Source organism: Branchiostoma lanceolatum, chromosome 18 (assembly GCF_035083965.1).
Source record: "Branchiostoma lanceolatum isolate klBraLanc5 chromosome 18, klBraLanc5.hap2, whole genome shotgun sequence".
Lineage (NCBI taxonomy): Eukaryota > Metazoa > Chordata > Leptocardii > Amphioxiformes > Branchiostomatidae > Branchiostoma > Branchiostoma lanceolatum.
The window spans coordinates 11423256-11445330 of NC_089739.1; the positions used below are offsets into that span (position 1 = coordinate 11423256).

Consider the following 22075-nt stretch of genomic DNA (forward strand, 5'->3'; position numbering starts at 1 on the left):
ACGTCATGGCCATGTTTAATCTCGCCATCTTGTGTACGGATTGGTATAGACTAGGTTATCGTATCTGTGAGTTACGATTCCTTACATGTTTTCGTGTATGAGTTTGTAAATAAACACTATACAACTTTTATTCAGTCTGTACACAACATTAGAAACGAGCCTAAAAAAGGAAGTTCAACACTGTTGAAAATACGATGAATTTGACAGGAATGATTAATGAACAACAGAGATTGACAGGAGCAGATCCCTACCTCGGCAGGAGTTGTCAGGTTGTAACTCATACCCTCGAATGCAAAAACACGTGTCTACATCAGTGGTCCAGTTTTGTGCGCATGCTCCGATGGGTGCAGGGTGACACGTGTTGTTAGAGCTGCAGTTGACGTATGCTGGTAATATGGGTAAAAAAAAAAGAACATTATCTCAGATATAGACAATTATCATTTGAAAATAGAGTAGCAATATGCCCAACAAAGACATTGTCTTCAATCACGGTATTAATCTGATTTTTCGACAGTCTCTTACTGCAACATAAGGAAAATAAATCCTATTTAATTTGCACGATACTTTTGCAAGTAGCTAGCTGCAGTGCTATGCGGCTTCACTACTGCTCAATCATTCATTCAACCAATCAGCCAACCAACCAATCAATCAATAACTTTTGTTAAGACACCGCGGACCAGTTGGCCTTTAAAGCTCTTCCTGAAGGTTCATCAAGTGGCCACGGGCTAATACAATGAAATATAATTGAGTTCAGGCAAGTTTGATACTTACGACTACAGGTTCTTCCGTTTTCGTCAGCTGAAAACAGATCCGGACAGTAACACTCGTAGTGCCCCACGAAGTCCTCGCAGAAGTACTCGCACTTGGTGTTAGTTTCACATTCATCAAGTTCTGTAGAAAGACAAGTGGTACCATAAAAAATTTACTTGTCTATTTTGTTCGTAGAACAGCACGTGTAATGTTGCTTTTATAGAATAGTGTTTGCTAGATGGACAAAGCTTTGCTGTCATGAAGGTGGGATAGCCATTGGCTGTAAAAAGGACCTGTAAAAAGGGGCCTGCTGGCACAGACTTTCAGTGGATACTTTCAAATGAACTTAGGTGACCAGGAATCGAAGACACGTTTCGTTGGAATCAATTGAGATAGAACATGAACAAACTTGGTTCGAGATTGTAAAAGGTTTGTGACTTTTGAGGCCAAATTTGATCACGGCACCGTGACCATGCAGTTCAACAGATTATAAGTAAAGACACCTTTCGGGATAGCTTATTGACGACCATGCGTCGATGAACCCCTACCTTTGTTGTAATATTTTCGATATCACTTTTGTATTGGCTGCTATTCTACGCTCGACGCAGAAAAGTTCAGAAACTTAAATTTGATAAATCACATCTCCGTTATTACCTTATCAATCGTATAGTGCTTTGCATAATAGATATTTTTAAGCATGGGCATTTGTTTCCTTTCTGTCGCGGCCTACTACATGAGTAGCCCTGGTTGTAAACTCATGAATATGCGATCTTAACAAAAGAGATATCATTGTAAAGGGCAACACAACAGCTTTCCAAAATGATACATATTACAATGAAATTATTAAGGTATGTACGGAGATTAAATTGTGTCAATATTAGTCAGTTTTTAACCACAACCGTTACTTTAAACAATGGATTTTATTCCAAAAGAAATTGAGGATGTTAAAATAGCTACAGCAAAGTACAAATGACAGTGTTTGGACCCCAAATGTACAAATCAACCAGTCTTGCAACATGTACGAATGAGGTTGATAAAACAGTCAACAACACTGTATCTCAAACCTATTTAGTCCCTTACCTATACAAGTATGTTCGTCTGACGTCAGGTAATATGCCACCCCACAGTCACACTCGTAGCTGCCCTCATTGTTTTTGCAGATGCGCTGACAACCACCATTGTTTATCAGACATTCATTGAGATCTAAAAGCAACAAAATTAAACGAATTTTAAACTTTTAGTAAGCACCGTTTTCGCGTTTTGAGTGTTTGAATGTCCGCACGTGCGGGAAAATTCTACCACTTTTGTTTCTTTTTGAACAGGATGACTTTCTCCATAGAGGTAAATAGCTATCGTTTGTAAAATAAACAAAACATTCTTAACTACAAAAATGTAAACCAAAAAAACATAAACGTTCAAAACATAGTACTTAGATAAGAATACCAATAAGGTACAGAATTCTCATTTATGCTTACGTGGTAATCTATTAGTATAGGTACAAATTAGCACAATTAGCATAATCAGAAGGAAAGAAAATACTTTTTTCTCTGCAGCACTATTGGTGCAGAGGAAAATGGCAAGGCAAACGCCAACCATTAGTCGATATTACTTGTGTATTGTCAGATGAAACGTCTACACTACCAAAAATGTTTTTTTCTTATTCTTTCTTATTTTTCTTGTTTTCTTATGTTAAGAAAGATTTTCTTATACAAAGAAAAACAAGAAAATTCAAGAAACCTTCTGGGATGTCTTGTCGATGTCAATTCTTATACAAAGAATTTTAATAAGAAAATATTTCTACTCAATTCTAGCATTATGTTTTCTAATAAGAATTTTCTAGAAAAATAAGAAAAATTTGCTTTCTCTGCCTTACTGTTAGATTCATTTTTGTTTGGTCAAATGTTTTTTTCTTATAGATTCTTTCCTTAAGATATTTTTTCTTGAAAATTTTATTCTACTAGAATTATTTTCTCAAACTTGCTTGGTTTAAGAAAGTGCAAGAGAAAAATTCTTGGATGCAATTCTTGTTTGTGCTTAAAAGAGGGATTCTTGTTTGTGCTTACAAGAGGGATTCTTGAATGATATTCCTACTGACACTCAGTTTCAGAAAAAGATTCTTTGTAGAAGGAAAAACAAGATTGACAAGAAAAACGATTTTTGGTAGTGTATGTGTATTCTTATTACCTTCGCATGTTAATCCGCCGTCATAACTGATGAATCCAGGGTCACAGAGGCACTCGTACCCACCCTCAGTGTTGTTACAGTAACCGAAAACCCAGTCACAGTCGTTGGTGTTGTCACTTCGGCATTCATCAATGTCTATACAAAAAAAAATTGACATGCGTCCGTTGATCACTTTCTGACATTCTACGGTGAACGTGACTAGCATATGAAAAATAAGAAAACACGTCGCAGACAAATAATACTACAGTCAAAGGATTCAAATTCATTGCTTTCATGCAGTATGAATGAAGGAAATGAGGTTTACTGATTCATCGACTGATGCCATAAATATATATGTTGCAAAATCTGTAAGGAACTTTGGTTGAGAAAAATATCGACAGATTTAAAGGAAGTGACCGAAAACGTCATAAAAATCTGATCACTAATAATGCATTTCAATGTGCACTCTACGCTACACTCAGCAATTCAGTACCAAGGACATGTCCATCAAGGAACAGTCAAATTCGTTAAACGGTTTTTGCTGTAGATTTTTCAGCAGTAGCAAAATCAATCATCTAAACAAAAAGCTTTTCTGTCGCGTTAGGAGAGATCTACATTTTGTTATGAAATACCCTTGAGTTTCCATCAAGTTTTTATCGTAGACCTGACGTATGATAAGATCTTCGTATGATCGCAAACTAAGGGCATTCCTTGGATAGACGTGTATGTGGCTTGTAAAATTCAGCCGTCTTCAAGTTGTTACGAAAATACTTTTTTTTAGATCCTTGTCCGCAGGCGGTTCTGTCAAGGCCTGCTAGTAGATTCTACGACATCAAAATTGTAAGATGACTAGTCTGTATAACGCAAACTCCAGCTGTCCGGGGGTTTCTCTCCCCTCCCCGCGGAGTTTGTGCTCTGGTTGCTCTAAGCCGGGAGAACTGTCAAAAACGGTAACACCAATCATAGGGCAGGATTTCAGCTAGTCTCCCATTGCCATAGAAACCACCTAGTTAGCCTGTCTGTTAGCTGTCACCACAGGCAGACGTGGAGGAAGGGACGGGAAATTAGATCCAGATGTTGGAAGGGGTGAGAAATGAGATATATCCAAGCCGGTTAAAAGGGATTTTAAACCTCCTCTTAGTTTATCCGTTCCTTTAGAGGCAGACAATGTCAGTTTCTCCCACATCAAAAACCAAGTTTGAAAATCCAACAAGAAAAGACTTGTCTGCCGTGTAATGTTCAAAGTACAGAGAAAAGGCCTGTGAAACTCTCTTCCTACCACCTGCAGATCAGACATCTGCAACTGTCAATCACTGGGTAGCAACAGCAATAGATCCTTAGCAACTAGAGTCTGGCCTGGGCAGGCAGCTCTGTGGTATGATGACGGCTGCATAAATTATCCATATTTAGACAGGAGGATTTCCTTGAGTTAGCGGCCCTAGCCATCAAGCTCTTGGGTTGCGAGGCGGTTACAGGGCGGCGAGCGGTCACAGGAGGCTTGATTGAATTCAGGCTATAAGATGATGACATACGACAAATTTGACTGCGCCATTAAATGCAATTAGTCAGACCTACCATAGCACACTTTATCGTCCCCATCCTTGTGGAAGCCCTCCTTACAGACACAAGTGTAGCTGCCAGGAGTATTAATACAGTTGGCATTTACACACTTGTGGCAACGGGGATCCCCAGCGTCCAACAGGCACTCATCAACGTCTGGAAAATGATCATATTATATTATGTTAAGGATCTTCTTCTTCTTTCTTTAATAGCCCACATTCTTAAGATGAATATTCTGGCTATGGGGAGAGCTGTGCGTGTAGGCTAGGAGTCTGTGTTCTAGTATTAATGGGATTATACGTTAATCATAGTCCATTGTCCATAGCCTAGTCGCCACCATAAGGTCTCTGCGTGGAGTTTTTACACCCTATTCTACAGCCGCTCGCGACACAAAGGACTCAAATGTCGCGACCTCAACGGTTTCACTGTGAAACGGAAACGGAACTAATGAATTCAATTATCTATCACTCCCAATGTATGCGACTCAATGTATGTAAGTGAATGATGTTTTGTTCGATGCTAGCAGACAGGTTTTGTTTGTCGTTAGTCAAATGTATAAAAGAAAAAAACAATATAATCTTTTGTTGAAATGTCTAAGGTTACTAGTGGTTACTAGCAGATCTTGATGAAGTGCACATTTTGTCATTATCAATTCAATCAATCTGTACTGCTGTGTTTTTTTTCCTTTTAGTCTTCGATGCTATCGTAGTGTCAGTGCAAGTTTATATATCTAAGACATATATCCAAATGGTATATTTTGTTTAAAGTTAGCATGCTCTATTTTGCTATCGACGTTTGAAGGTTGCGTTGTGTGGCGTAATGGAAGGGTTTTCGTAAGCTTCGCCTAATCATGTGCTTGTCAATTGGTTTTAGGCCCAGAACCCAGCGATCCCGGGTTCGAAACTCCTGAGGCCACCAATCTTGTGCTCTTGGGAAAGTCACTTTACACGACTTTCCTCACTCCACCCAAGTTTTAAAACGGGTATATTATGTGACTGTGTGGGTCACGACACCAGCAATACCTGCATGTGTCTCACGTGTGTTGCACTGTTGCAATTCTGATAAAATCAAAAATCAAAAAAATTCGAAGTTTCTTGATAATAAGAAGCTTGCGTGATAAGAAAAGAAGCTTGAGTACCTTCACACGTCTCTCCATCGCCTGTTGTATCGTCCGGACAGGGTCCACATGTGTACCCCTTCTCACCTGCTGTGGTGTTGATCGCTCCCTTGACATCCGTACATGTTACCCCTAAAGAAAAAACAACCGAACTTGTTTATTTGATGACACATTCAATCAAAATATAACATCGTAGCTCAAGAGCGTAATTGCAGGGCACTTTTCAATATGCACTAGAAGCACCTATGTTGGAACTGTAATACGAAGCAAGATAATAACTAAAAAGAAGGAATCTATATAGATATGTATGTAGGTATGTATGTATGTGTATGTGTGTGTGTGTGTGTGTGTGTGTGTGTGTGTGTGTGTGTGTGTGTGTGTTCAAGAGATCTACACAATATGGCACAGTGGTGTTCAACATCATCAAGTTTATAATAGGGACCTGATAAGCGTTCTTAGTTATATTAAGTTTATGTGTTATTCATTGTGAAAATCATCATCGGCCATTATGATATCATGATATAACACTTAAGACATGTTCATTTTCATATCTAAGAATCAGGTGAACAGACATCTATCCTTATAATCCAGTTAGTGAAACCCCAAACACCAGATTGGGGCTTACGATGATCCTTGTTTTGTGGTGAAGTAGAATACATTTTGAAGATAAAGATAAATCAAACATTCTTGCCTTGAAAGCAGGGAATATCTGCACACCCGTCGGCGTCTTGCTCACACAGATCACCCGCAAACCCGGGCACACAGGTACAGGGCGCCATCGCGAAACCGTTATCTCTACTGACGATCCGGTCAAACATACATGTCCCATTGTTTTGGCAGCCACATATCTACGTAATGCAAAAATGGTTAAGGTTTAGGTGACCATCATCAAAAATACCTAAAAGATGAAAAAGTTGGTTCCCATACATAAAGTAAAGCTCTTAAAACTAAGGTATCGATCAGTCCTCTGATCTTTGTAACGTTCAAATAACCTGAAGTCTATGTCATGTGATCCGAGCGGAAGTGTTACCTAACAACGGGTGACGTCAGCATGCAAAGATGTCCGGCAACCAATGTCCCACGGGTCATGTCAACTTGAGAAGGATTAGTCCTTTTAGGATTGATTGAAAGCTTGTCTGTAAGAACTATAGATTTTGATAATGTAAATCAATGTCACAGATGAATTTTCATTGGAATAGTAGTCTTTCTTAGCGATTTTCTTGTCGTTTTCGTTTCAAGGCATCCTCATTTGAGGTGAAGCATGATGCTTTTTCTTTGAAATTACTTACCGTTATCTTTGGTGTAATGGACGATGCGGCACCGGTAGAGTCGGTTACGATGAACTCAACGTAAGCCTTCTCAGCGGAGGTCGGGAGCCAGCTGAAACTCGCCGTGAGGTTCCCTGTCCGCGCCATCGTTCCGTTACCGGTTAACGTAAACGTCACAGTTTTGTCTTTATCGTCTGTGGCGTTGAGTGTGACATTGTATTCTTGATTGACATACGCGACGATCTCTTCGGGATATTCTAACTCGGGAGGACTGTTCACTGAAATGAAGAAAAATATCAATCCAACTACAACTTCCACAAGTCTATAAGCATGTTCGAAATTACGACTAAAGTTGTAGCATTCCAACCTACGGCGTGGTCACATTCGAAGTATGATTTTGATGTTGTAGAAATTTCAAGGAGACTGATACATAACTAACAAACGAAATGTATCTATGACAGTCTTTTCAGTCACAAGACATACGGATTTTGAATAATACATGCACGACCACGACTATACAAAAAATGCCCTCAGCTTGTATTCGTAAGACGATCGCAAAAGGAATATGACCATGCCCTAAAATTCAAGTTTTATCTGAAAACTGTGTGGATTGAGTATGGGCGTTCATTACGCCATACATCCCTAAAATACCATTTTAGTGAGGAACCGAATCTATCTAAATTTTCAGACAAATACCAACAATCTCTTCTAGTTTTGACAAACATTTAATCCTTACACACAACGTACATAAATTGCTACGGGGAGCTTTCGAGACGAACTCTGTCTCTTCGTCAACCCGGTGTTGCTATGAGGTCTCGTCTTGTAGTCTCCTGTCACGTGACTTGATGTTGATTTTGTACATGTTGTAAGTCTGTCTCAATGGTGGCATATGTTTACTTTATGTATTGAAAGAAATCTCTTCTAGCTCAGAGAATTGTACTAATGGGAAAGTGCGAAATGGAACGAAATGGAACAGAAGTATTTTGTTTTAGTTCGTTCCATGTCGTTCCATTTCTGGGGACCGCTCTTGGGTCATATATATTTTTAATCACAAACAGCACTTCACGTATATATAGAATATAAAGAATATGGCTTACTTAGTATGCCACAAGCGTCTTTGAAGGCTTTCTCGTGCTGCATTGTATCGTTTCCAAAAGAAAGATCCCCCGTTATGGCGACGTCGTACAGACATTCCCTAGCCGTCACGCTTCCGCACACGGCCACAGCCTGCTCCTGGAGCAAGGCGTCTCCGAACAACACCGAAAGGTCGTCTCCGAAGAACGTCGACCGGAACGAGTCGTCTCCATACGTCATCGGCGAAGTGCCTTGTGGGTAGTAGGTGAACAGGCTCAGGTCGTCGACGCTTGTGCCGTCAAATGCACTCAGCGCTCGCAGAGACCCTGTTAAATATCAATATGACATCAATATATCTTATTTAAAAAAAGTAAATAAATACGAATTATAATTGGAAAGGTTCAGAGTCATTACAAAATCAATATTACCCAAAATGATATTGAGCTTACATAGCACATACAACACAATGTTCAAACCATTCACAATAAAAAACTTATCAAACAATTAACAGGTCCCTACAAAATTCACATAGCAGTTCATATCGTCTGCTCTAACTGATGTTGGATTACTTTATTGCTTATTCAAATCCATATAGCCATTAATACGTGTGAAAGCTGCAGAGTACAGAGGCTTTTCGTTGGCTTTGTCAGAACTATTTTCTAATCCCCCAGCAACCATGTTGGTGGGTAATTTGATCACAATAGTAGCATTTTGGCTTGTTTACCACAGCACAGGTGCATTGTAATCAAATATAACGTAACGTAATAAATGATGTTATACAAACATATCACAAAATGCAAGTACGTATACGATCTCAGTACAATAAAATTGATCAATCGACTTTATGGGAATACTTACAGGTATTTCCAAAACTGAATAGCTCCTCTTCTTTTGGGTTCCTGGCGTCTGCCAATGGCACAGCGGTTCCGTTGGGGAAGGCGAAATCACCAAGGTAACGGCCGTCAAAATTCCCCAGCATGCCTTCGAGCTGACCCTGCATGTCCTGAGCCACGCCCACGGTGTACGTGAGGATGTTGTTGGAGAGGTTGATGACGACTGAGGCTCCCGATGGAAACGAGACCAAAAGGCCAGTTGCTTTCGACTGACCATTTCCGTTTCCGTTAGCTGCGGGAACGATGAAATAATTAGTATTTTGAAATTAGGAACGAAACAAGTCTGGATAAATATCATGAAACAAAATTGAAGACACTATAGACACTTTTGGGTAAAGGCAATATATTCACCGTCAATCCTTTTAAGTGAAGAACTTTTTTTACATTTTAGCTATTGCAAACTTACTGTATCAATTGCAAGTGATATAGAAAAAACTTTATTGCACGACTATTGTAGCAGGTACAGACTATGGTAACAACAGTAAACATAGAACAAGACATAAGTCTGGAATAAAACTATTCACTACAACAAAATTATATATGTGAGGCAACTGTTCAATTAACCTGTAGTAAATGTGAGGTTTCCAATATTGTGCCGTTGAAGTTCAGACGACCATAGTAAAAGTTATAACTCTCGCATTCAACTAGTTTTTTTCCTTGCTTATATTAGTAACTATTTGTGGCATGACATTCAAGTTCATTTCCATCTCACATGAAATTCATGTATGTAATTTACGGACATCTTATCATATATAATTAGCTTAATAGGTTCTTACCATATCTAGGAAACATCCTGCCATCACCAAATGTACTCCTGCTACCGTTGACGATGGCTGAGATCGGCACCTCCTGACCGTTCACTCGGACCAGAAAACTGTTTGAATCCTCGCTCAGGAACACTTCGACTGTGTCGTTCGGTTGTCGGAAGGCAAAGGCACTACAAATGTAGAAGAAAGGAACAGAAACGCTTTATCTTATAGAATATAATAAATCGTCCTGATGCGTTGATGAAGGTTAGACATCCAGGTAGTAAGATACGCCAAAAATAGTTACTCAAGCAACTGGATAAAGTTTTGAAACAGTCAGACGTTTCAGACACCATCCGCTGTCTTTCGTCAGTGACTAAGGATAGGACTGGGAAACCGTTTCAAAATCTTATACAGTTTCTTGAGTAACTATTTTTGGCGTATCTTCCTGATGACAAGAAGTTCAAACGCCAAAACACATAAATATCTGAACCGTGCACGATTAATAAAACATCACACTCTAGTTTGCAGACTTGTCAAGTGGTATGTACCCACTAGCAGCCTAGAAATTATTTTTTAAATATTCCCACAAATTATTGACTACTTGAATACATCTTAAAAACGGCAAAGTTTGTGTTTGGGATTATAAAAGATTGCCTTACGTGAAAACCGTAGCCTTGACGTTTCCGTTTCGGGTCGCAGATTGAGAGGTACGCCCCTGCAGTTCAAACCGATAGGGGGCGCTACTGCGGCTGCGCAGTAGGACGTACTCGTTGTAGCCATTGAAGGTGAATTCCACACCGTCAGCAGTGGCTAAGTGAGGGTCTCCAAATCCAGTCCCTACGTGAAATGATTCAATACACTGAGTCAGTTTTGTACTTAGAATTCTCAGAAAATAATAGGTCACACTTCACAGGAATCAAAGATGATGTGAAAAGTTGAAAAGTAAAAGTCTTCTAACGTCCTTGAAACTTGGAAATTAACTTTCAATGTCTTTAAAGAGAGGCAGCAGTATGGCTATCATGATTTAATTCCGAATTCCAAATACATAGTAACACGGTGGAAAGCAAGTGGTCAGACAACTCTGGAATATGTTCCTAGGAAATTAGAAAGCAGAACAGAATTGCAACGATTCTCAAGTCGAAGGGAGGAAAACCACAATGCCTTTATCATCATGATCATTGACAGCGCAAAATGTAATTGTCAGATCATATTCAATTATAAACTACGCACAAAAAGTTCGGAAACTTAACTTTGGTTGATCATATCTCCGTTGTTTTTTACCGATTTTGATGCATTATATATCATTACAAAGCTTGTGCGATTCCCTGTTCTATGATACCAAACTTATTGTGATCGAAAACCCACGGAACAAGTACCAGGACTAATAATGTGAGTGGGTCACGGAGAAAAAGTGCCCAAAATTCCCTGTTGGTGTCATACGCGCGCTGTGACATCCTATCGGTATGGGCGCGGATGATGATTCAATATATTGTTTCCTCTGGTTCTAAGGTTATTTTTAGAACACAGACCATTCAAGGTTATTTCTAGCACACAGAACATCCAATTCCAAGGTTATTTTTAGCACATCGAAGATCCAATTGTTTACGCCACATAAATGCCTGCGTCCTGCAACGGTATCGTCATCCACAGGTACCGGTGTTTGTTATTGTTTCACAACAAACATTGGAGTATGGGGAGGCATAACCTCCAGGGGAAAGACAAGACTTGTACCAGGAACCCTCAATGCAGAAAGATATCGTGACACAATACTTGATCTGGTGGCCATCCCTTTCCTCCATAACGCGGGGCCGAATGCCTTGCTGCAAGATGATAACGCCCGCCCACACCGGGCAGGGTTCATCGCCGACCATCTCCAGCATGCAGGTGTAGAGAGGATGGAGTGGCCCTCTAAGAGCCCGGACCTGAACCCCATCGAACAACTATGGGATCAGCTTGGGCGAGCTGTCCATGCAAGAGTGACCGAGAGAACAATGCTGGCTGACCTAGGACGACTGGAGGAATGGGACGCTATCCCACAGCATCCCATTGCGCGACTGGTGACGAGTATGAGGAGTAGGTGCCGTGCTGTAGTGACAGCGCGTGGCTGGGCCACCCGTTACTAAGACTCCTTGCTAACCCGTTACTAAGACACAGATTGTTGGTTTTGATAAAGAATAAACTTAGCTTTCATGAATATGTCTTGTTTATTCTTGTTGATTTTTCACAATACCCTCGTACAGAAGTCAATATCAACAGAAGAATATGTACGGAATAGCATGTTTGACTATAGTAAGGTAATCTGGGCACTTTATTTCTTCGACTCACTCACTTTAGCAGGCCTGATGCTCGTTTCATGAACTCGCAATCACAATAAGTTTGGTATCATGGGAAAGGAAATCAAATAAGCTTTTAAATGATATGTAATACATTGAAATCGGTAAAAAAAATGACAGAAATATGATCGACCAAAGTCAAGTTTCCGAACTTTTTGTGCGTAGTTTACATTGATTTCAAGGGATTGATTTCGTCATTTCGGATGGTGAAGTAAAGCCGGCGGCCCCGTGTATAAGGGAGCTTCAGGCATAAGCCCCAAGCGTCAAAACTCTGCACGTAACAGAAGGCAACACACTTATCGAGAAGAGTAGGGGTGACCCGGTACGGTGTGCTTGGCCAAAAACACGCGCCGTAGCGAAGCCGCATTGCACTACTAGCTAACGAAAAAGCATCATGCTTCGTCCTCAGTCTGAGGTTCGACCGCTTTACCCCTTATTCAATTAAGAATTCTTAGCAAAAACTGCCAACGTAATTCTTACACCGAACACTAGCTAAAATAAGAAAAACATACTCATCGAATTTTTTTCCGTTCTTACCTTGGATGACCATCCTGTAAGAGCTACTGGATGACATGATCCGTCTGCTGACATATCTATCTACGTAGGCAGTAGAACGTGCCTGCATGGTGCACCACTGGTAAGGCAGGTATTCTCTGGTGTAATATTGGTTGGAGGTCTGAAAAAAAGGGATGAGGGAAAATGAAAAACATAATCTAGTGATCAAGACTCTATCTACGTCCAGGCATGTTATTGATGACGATGATGGTGGTTAAGTAGAAATTCTAAGAATTATGATAAAAATAACTACTTTATGGCTCAACTGTATGTACGACATATGCCAACTTGAACATTTCTGAAAACTATATATCCGTTCGGTCTTCTGTGGAATTTCTAATATCTACTCCCTTCTTTTGCACTGCGGGGAGTATCACATGTCAATATAAAGTAAAATTTGATTGATTGATATATCAGGTAGAACCATGATTTATAGGGAAGAAAAATTGCATCGTAAGAAGCTCAGAATATAGAATGATCAGAAAATTCAGACAATGTTATTTTAGTTTGATGATCTTAAATAAGAAAGAGAACAGTATGTTACCCTCTCATAACGCCGAAGAAAGCCGGCACCACTATTCACACGGTTTCCCCCCAGAAGCGCTCCGGTGAACAACTCATAGCAGCAGTCCATATTCCCTCCTGCAATTATAAAGACAGACACGTTATTATAGGTTTGCGTAGCAAAACCTTTGTTGGATCCGTTAGTATGTGTGTAGTGGTCACCATCTTGATTTTGTGACGTCGCAGGGTGGCCATACCATGTCATTGGGAGGGGTGTTTTTTGGGGTCGCTAGAGTTCTCTCTATTTTTAACAAATCGGCACACAACTATCACACATTCAACTCAAATAAAAAGAAAATTCATTACCAATTCATATTTATAAAAAGACCCCGTAATCACTAAACTAACGTAGCAAACCTGAAGTATATGTAGCACAAATACTTAACTGTAGTTAACGGATCTCTTTGCTGGATGTAGCAGAAAACGTTGATACTACATAAGGTATATAAAAGAACTACATGGTACGCCAAATATGGTAAACTACAGAAAAAGACGTATTTGTATTGTGACAAGGAGGAAGTGCCTATAAGTTATATCCGAAGCTAAGTATTTGTTTCTACCTAAGTTCTGTAAGGAAAATGGTGTAGAGCGCCTTCCAAAGGGCACAGTATTTGTAACCATGAAGGATTCGAACCCAGAACCTTTAGATTGGTATCAATTGATTGCAATTATATATTAAATTGCGATTCTTCTTGCATCTATATATGTATCGTATCAGGGGAGGATAAAGAAGGCCACAGCATTAGGATCCGGTACACGGTAGGGATTCGTTCTCAGAACATTTAGATTCTGAACTTATAACCGTAACGACAAGAGCCCCATACCACTAATTAGTTTCAGAGAACCAGGAAACAAATATCCATTACAAACCTGATGAAGAGCTGAAGAGCCTGGTAAAGCAGATAGCATTCCTGTATTCGCTGGGAGAGGTCGTAAATGTGCCGTATTCCTGAAGAGCGTGCGCCATAGTAGAGGGGCATTGTCCAACTAGTGACAAACCCCACGTCATGGGATCTTCCTCCTCCTGGAAATGAATTATTTCGTTAATCTAAACATGAACATTGTTGAGGTAACTGTTGGTTAGAATACTCACCTTTCGAAGTACAGGGCAGTGCGCATTTCTTTTCTATAGCCATTGTGCCACACATGTACAAGCACTACAGCAGGGGGTTAGTATACTGGTGGCGGTGTGTTTTAAACTGCTATACTCTGAGTGCACATACGTAATGAAGTAGTATGTACGGATTCCGAATTATGTTTTAACGTCTTTTCTACGAACTGGCTACCTCTCGAAGATAAAGAGAGCACTCTACACTGACGATCATTACACTGCTTACCAGCTGGCAGTTTTTAAATTTTGACAAATTAAGAGATAATAGACAGAGGAATAACTCGAAAACATCTGCCTTACCTCAAACCAAGACTGACAGGCAAGTCTTGGGTTCACCCATGTGTCACTGTTGGTTTCCACGCGGTATGCTAAAAGCCCAGTAGGGAGGCGGTCACTGATCCTAAAAGCGTTCGGCCTGCCGGTCATCCTTGACCACTGTCCGGAGTTAGGGTCCTCCACGCTCCATTCCGTGCGGATGCCGAACGTGTTTGTGTGCCTGATGACGAAACCAATTCGTGCAGGGAAGGAGTAAAACTGAGCCTGATTGGTGCTGAAAACCGGAGTCCACTTCATTCGTCCTCTGGGATATTTGTACAACACGTATGTGTGGGCGTAGTCAGTGGCGATGACTAACTGGACAGTGTTTACCTGTGGATGGATATTATGTTAAAGGTCAGTTTGGTTTGAAAAAAAATGATCGGCCAACATGTCAAACTAGTCGCTCATTAAAACCTGAACAATAATTTTAGATACTTAAGTCTCAAGAAGATGTATATGCTTTTACTTTATATTTAGCTTTGTGCCAAATTTCAACTCAATTATTTGAAAAACGAGCCTGTCGTGACACAAATTGCATAACTTATTAACTAACCCTTGTACATGAATATCATGTATTTGTATATTTCATGCTGTATGATATTTGTTTATTACCATATGGGGGGGGGGGGGGGCAAATTGACCTCCCTCTTTATAGATATGGCAAATCTAAACGAATAAAATTTCCAAGATGAGCAAATCAAATTCAATACGAAAACACATAAAGACCTGACAAAGATATCCACATGTGTTTCAAGTGGCAAAAATGGCTACAAAAATTTTTAGTGTGGCGTATATTCCTGCACTTTCCTTTTTTTTCTTTCAGGTCTCCAGACAAAACACATCCGGGCTGATTGTTAAGAGCCCATATATTCAAGATTCATATCACTAAATCATATAAAAAAAGTTGGTATGTCCCCGTTTGCAAAATCGAAAACTTCTTACCATAAAGTTATTTTCTTTGGAAATAAGGCCCAGGAACGCTGTAAAGCTTTTTGGAAGTTTAAAACACTATTGAAGCACACATAACGTAATGACCGGCTTGAGAGTCAATATGGCGGATAGAACAAACGAATGACTGCATCGAAATGTAAAGTAACATGATTTAGTTTTATCCTGACCTCCTGTGTTGTTGCGGTCCAGGGCGGCACCATACTGTCATACGTCACCACCAGCACAAGTTTGGCACGGAAGGAGAACGTTGGAGAGAACTGCTGGATGACGTGTTTGTTGACGACTGTCATGACAAAGTGAAACTGCTCCGTATACACCTGGTACCACACCTGGGGGGCAGACGCAGCCGATGATATAGCCTTTTAGTTGTTATATAGTAGTGTACGACATCAGAAAATCGTATGGTGAAGTACAAATATCACAAACAAAAGCATACAATATAAGATTATTTATTAAATATTAGAAATTACTTGAGTTGAGTAATGCACGAAGTAGATAGGATCAGAAGCAGCATATAGCCTTTTAATTCACGTTGTTGCATTACATAAGGTTTATAATGATTAAAACATGCAACATATATTCAATGTATTGCATTATGTAAATATGCAGTACAGGACATCAGCAAAGCAAAACTAATATAGTTACAAAAATAAGTAATTTAAAAGCTATGTATTAAACATTAGAAAAAAGTTGAGTGATGCAAGAAGTAGATTTCATGTCAGCTTACATGTGCACGTATTGTGCTTGGTCTCGATGTTTTGTAACTAGATGCAGATAAACCTTCCATGTAACTACATAATTATAGAATTATAAATTTCAAAAGCTGCAGTTTCGAGTGGTTAATGATACCCATAACATTGTCAAATGAAATCGATGTTTTGTAACTAGATGCAGATGTTTTGTAACTAGATGCAGATAAACCTTCCATATAACTACATATTTATAGAATTATAAATTTCAAAAGCTGCACTTTCTAGTGGTTAATGATACTCATAACATTGTCAAATGCCAAAACAAATGTTTTAGTCCTTTTTGCTTACATACATATTATTCCATCTGAACGTCCCTGCTAGTAATATGTGTGTATTCTATTTATCTATATGTTGAAGATGAAACACATTTTTACTCGATTGTTCCTTATATGATGATGAGTGCCAATTGCTGTTTAGAATAATAGAACTAGACAAGAAATGTACAAAAATGTCAAAGCAGGACACTTTCATATACCTTATGTCCTGTACGAATGAGCACATAATGGACAATGTATCTAGTCATGTTTCAAAATGTTTCAAAAAGAGAGAAGAAACTATTACATGTATTAGATGATCACTATCAGTTTAGCAATAGTCAACCGTTTGTTTAATTTTTAGTTCACTATATTAGAATGTAGAATTGTATCAATTCTTTTTATGTATTTTGCTTCTTATAGACCATGTGTGGTCATTTGTGCATTTAGCCCATCTGGGCAGGAAAATACAATAAAGAAAATTACTATTTATTCACCTTTGGCGCGTGACCAAGCAGCAGATTGTAGAAGCGATTGTTGGTCCAGAAGGGTGCAAACACAGCGATGTTGTCCGCGTACACGAACCGAAGAACTGAAGAAAGCGACACGGGGTTGCGGAGAGTCGGGACATAAATCCTTCTATCACTCATGATGACGAGGCCGTTTTCTATAATCTGTAAGGAAGACATTAGAATAGAAGTCAATACATATAGAATACAACACGGGGTATTCCGTATCACCCGAGGTACCAGCCCGACCGCGGGTCGGATCGCCCGACGGCCGTAGGCCGGAGGGCGATCCGACCCGCGGGAGGGCTGGGACCGAGGGTGATGCGGAATACAACGTGTTGTATTTTATTTATGTCATACCTTGGTCATACCCACCCGAGAAAACACACATTTCAATGCGGAATGCGCCAGAAGTTGAGGGAGTTTTGTGTCCTCGAACAAGAAACTGTAGCAACATTGATTCCAATCTCCGAATCTGGTATTCGAATTTCCGACGGCCGCGCAACTGGCGCGCTCGAAATGCGTTCGAAATATTCTATGGAAGCCTGTGTGATAACCCTTCCGAACCCTATGTGATCCGGATAGTTATCACACGGTCCGGAACACCCGTATCAGGCCCAGGCATGACATAAAATATAGTAACAAGTACATAAACATTAGAAACCAGTAGAGTTGAGTAATGCAAGAAGCAGATAGCATCATATGGCCTTTTACTTTCTTTAAGTTGTTGCCTTTTATAAGGTTAATGATGGTTAAAACATGCAACATGTATTCATTGTATTATGTAAACATGCAGTGCAGGACATCAGCAACGCGTGTTGTGAACTGAAATATGTACAAAATATCATAAACTAGAGTTCTACGAATATCTGATATATCAAATGTTCACCTTTACTTAGCTTCCTAATGCAGCGAGAATGAAATTCCCATCATTTACCAATATGGTATGTTAGTACATGTATATACTAGTCAAAATATGCATTATGATAACGAAACTGTTTCCTATGATCTGTAACGAAGACATTTGACTGGAAGTCAATACAATATAGTAGCAACTACATAAACTATATTGCCACCATTTATGAGTATAAGCCTCAGGAGGAATACATTGGCAAGGAATACCAAATCGACTACTATATATATGGACTGCATCATCTCAACACCGCAGCTTGAAACATATACAGCGAACAGAAGAAGCCTGGCTTATTCCAGTTCATTGGTGTGGAATATCACCCAACCTCACATTAGGGCGGCCACTTATATCCTTCTGTTAGGTTTCAAGCTCCTTTAAAGCTATTTCAAAGCCAGTGCAACAAAAAAAAGAAGGTATAACACAAATTACTCAACAGTGACTGGGAGCGGCATCAACTTCTTGGCACTTTTGACCAACCGTCTAATCGAGGTAATTATCTTCGCCGAGAAGATTATATTTTCGGTTGAGCCAGCTGTTGGGTGGGTCTGTATGTATGTCATGAGCATAACTTGAAAAACCTTTCATGAATCTTGATGATTTTTGGTAGGTGTGTAGTGGTTGTGCAAAGGAAGGTCAAGTTTGCAAATGGTTTACCTTGCATTTTTCAAACTGTACTGCAGCGGCGCATTTTTGTGTGTTTGTATGTAGGCAAAAAAAGGGACGGAAACGTTGATGGATCTTCATGATATTATGTAGGTGTGTAAATGTTGCAGGGGGTGATAAGCATGTAAACATCAATCACTCTCCATAATAATCCTTGATTATTTGGCGAAGATAATGTGTTTGTGGGACTCTAGTTGATAACTGAAGACTACAGTAGGACAGTTGTTGCCCTTTCTTTCTGTTGAATCAAAGTTTGAACCCTGTATTACGTACTGACAACATCTTCTATTACAGGAGACGTACTGTAGATACTCACGTAGATGTAGTGGAATAGCTTTCCGTCCATGAGAGGGATACCGTAATCCACGTAGATGGGAGGAGACACGACCTCGGTGATGATGAAGGGCGGGAACTGCCACACATAGTGCAGGGTGATGAATAGTTGGATGTCCCCCACATCGGCACCATAGGGGAGAAGGTCAACGGCTATAGGGGGAAAACAACTCTTTAGAAACTAAATTCTAATTGAATCTGAATCATCTTATCATGATAAATGTCTTTAAAACAATTATCAGAACCTTGCTTTAAAAAAGAAAGATTTTATTTGTAGACTTTTGAGCAATTAGTAAATAATCTATGTCAGTGCTCGCTTTGTTGCTTAGTACAAGATACTGTTACTTGGACTAAAATTCATAAATCAATTCTGAAAACTTTCCACTTTAGGCAAGGAAAAATGCTTTGTACACATTGTATTTATAAATATTTCAATGTATTTTTAAGTTTCGGTCAAATATGAATGATACTTCCTGAAGGATTCAACATGCCTTTGGTCAACTAGGATAACCGAGAGCGGAGAGAAAATATCACGTCATTGAACATCAATAAATCAATTAGGTAAGAGTAAAGATCTTTTAGCAGGGTTTTGTTCATTTGCCATGTACAGGTAAATAGTGGATTCAAATGAGACACCATATTAACATCTTTAACGCAGATAAGCACAGGAAAAATGTCCACGACACAAATGCACATTTCTTAGGAAAAATAATTCTGGAACCACCTAAACCCAACATTTTGCTTCTACTGCTCCATTCTGAACACCGCTTCGCTACTATGTTCAACATTTATTGTAGCTCGTCTTCAGTTTTTACTGCTTCATTCATTGTGATGCATCTACAACCGCTACGAGCAACCTGGCTTTGCTACAATAACCTTTATCCAGCGACCCCAGCCGAGCACACCTTAACAGCTTTTGGTCTCAGCAAAAGCTGATCCCAACTTACTTCCTGACGTTTAAAATGTTGGCAACCATCTACAACCACTACTAGCAACTTGGCTTTGCTACAATATCACCATCTTTCCCTGCGTCAATCTTTAAACAGCGACCCCAGCCGAGCACACCTTAACAGCTTTTGGTCTCAGCAATAGCTGGTCATAACTTACTTCCTGATGTTGACAACCATTCGATGTTGCAAGAGGTGTAGGAGAACGTGTAGGTGTATTGATGCGTGTGTGAGAAAAAAGTCGCCAAAATTGTTATTTTAGAATACGTTTCTTATGAATATGGCAGAAAAGCCTAAACAAAACAAACATTTATCAATATAGCTAGATAGGAATATCAAAGGCAAGGATCAGCTATTTTACATATTAATATCTATTAATATCTATTAATATACTTTAGCTAGATAGGAATATCGCAGGCAGGAAGCAGCTAGTTTACATATCATTCATTATCTTAGAAAACTTAAACTTAGATATCAAGATATTTGCGGACTTGTTCCAAATCTCAAAGCCATTGACTCTTTTAAATGCTGACAGACATTAAGTGAATGCTTTTTCCTTCTACACTATTCTACATTATAGGTATAAATGATTGTATCAACCTACCCTTGCATTCTCCCGTAAAGGCTGTACCTTCCTCAGCAATGCTGACAAAACCTTCAATGCAGTCACAGGAGAAACCTCCTAGGCTGTTGGTGCAGTGGGCGTTTTCGTCACATTTGGACAGCGCAGGGTCCAAACATTCATTGATGTCTGATAAAAAATACAAAATAGTCATCGTGGGCAGATCCTTTCCAAATCACTGATCAATGATCTGAATAAAAATACTATTTTTACACAGCCAAGTGATTTATTCAACCGAATTTTCGGTGACCATCTGTCACCTTCATCAAGGCAAGTCTGGTTGGTTCACATTGCGCTTCAGCACACTGGTGTCGCTCCTTATGGATGCGCTCCCAGACGCAAAGTATTACATATCTACACTATTACAGGGAACGGTATCGACAATGCGGTCCCAAACGTCACAATTGCCTTGATGAAGGTGGCAGATGGTCACCGAAACGTCTGTTGAATAAATCATTTGGTTGGGTAAAAAGAGTTTTTTTTTTTAATTCAGTGACTTACCAACCTGATGAACTATTCACGGGCTCATACAAGATCATTGTACTGATAAACTTAAGAACCAAACAAGGTCTCTATAAGAATTGGCCGTTTCAGACAGCATCTACGGTATTTCATTAGTGAACTGCTTGCTTGTTTATTAGTTAGGTAGTTAGAAGGTTTGTTTGTTTTGCGAATAGTGAATGATTATGAGTCTCTGAGGACAAGTGAAACCACTATAGTCATTTATTCAATGCACTGCTGTATGATTATGATATTATCATATAAACATCATCTAAATATCTTACTAGTAAATGAGATACGCGTGCTATCCGCTTATAACACAATGTTAATTTTAGAACCGAGCAAATTTACAATATGTGCAGAAAAAGCAGTGGCTAGAGCAATAATTACAATACGACCTACCTGCACAGAAGATCCCGTTCCCGGTGTATCCTTTGGGACATTTACAGGTGAAACCCCCGGGAGTGTTAGTGCAGACCCCCACCCCAGGGGCGCAGTTCGACAGGCCGGTCGTACACTCGTCAACATCTGCAACACGTCAAGAAATTATGAAATATCCACGCATATTGATGTTGCATTAATATATTAAGTTTTGAACATTTCTGATTCAACAGTTTTATTGATTGAGAATCAGAGACGACAAAACTAGCCTTGGATTTTAATTGTCACCCCAAACTTGCCCCAACAGTGCTAATACAAGATCTCAGAATGTTATATTTTTCTCCGAATAATCTATAGACTTTTTTAGAGCAAACTATGCTCCTATATTCCAACAAAATTTGAGCCAAATTATGATAATTTCAACTGCAATGCTACCAAAGAAACATCACTGTTTATAGTTATCATAGCGGAAACAAAACAATGTCAAAATTGGTCCTTTCTTTTTTACAACAAGAACACTTACCCACACATCGGAGAAAATTGCCCAGATTGTCAGTGATCCGATTGTAGCCATTTTGACAGAAACAGACGTAGTCTCGCCGCCTCATTGCACAAATGCCACCGTGCGACACTACTCCGCACCGATCCTCGACTTGATCACACCAGTCCACAACTGTAGATGGTATAAGCAAATATTACAACAAACAGAAACAACTTTTCATGTTTGATATAGGGTTCCAAATTATGTGTAAAGATATGATCTGCTTCCTTTTATTCTTCTTTTGGAGACTATT

At 39.5% G+C, this 22075-nt stretch overlaps 1 protein-coding gene across 1 annotated transcript in view; it reads right to left on the reverse strand.

Annotated features, from left to right (window-relative positions):
• The window catches only part of LOC136423974 (uncharacterized), a 40827-nt gene that overhangs the window by 12208 nt on the left and 6544 nt on the right, over positions 1–22075 (reverse strand). The window contains exons 8-29 of the mRNA XM_066412374.1: positions 21805–21954; positions 21303–21428; positions 20382–20528; positions 18814–18983; positions 16910–17086; positions 15574–15735; positions 14438–14785; positions 13897–14050; positions 13007–13104; positions 12445–12583; positions 10234–10411; positions 9602–9762; positions 8791–9057; positions 7956–8258; positions 6880–7136; positions 6282–6438; positions 5612–5722; positions 4489–4629; positions 2935–3069; positions 1831–1953; positions 772–891; positions 252–386 (exon numbers count right to left, since the gene is read on the reverse strand). Of these exons, the coding sequence (XP_066268471.1) occupies positions 252–386; positions 772–891; positions 1831–1953; positions 2935–3069; positions 4489–4629; positions 5612–5722; positions 6282–6438; positions 6880–7136; positions 7956–8258; positions 8791–9057; positions 9602–9762; positions 10234–10411; positions 12445–12583; positions 13007–13104; positions 13897–14050; positions 14438–14785; positions 15574–15735; positions 16910–17086; positions 18814–18983; positions 20382–20528; positions 21303–21428; positions 21805–21954 (3759 nt within the window). The remainder of the gene's footprint in view (positions 1–251; positions 387–771; positions 892–1830; positions 1954–2934; positions 3070–4488; positions 4630–5611; positions 5723–6281; positions 6439–6879; positions 7137–7955; positions 8259–8790; positions 9058–9601; positions 9763–10233; positions 10412–12444; positions 12584–13006; positions 13105–13896; positions 14051–14437; positions 14786–15573; positions 15736–16909; positions 17087–18813; positions 18984–20381; positions 20529–21302; positions 21429–21804; positions 21955–22075) is intronic.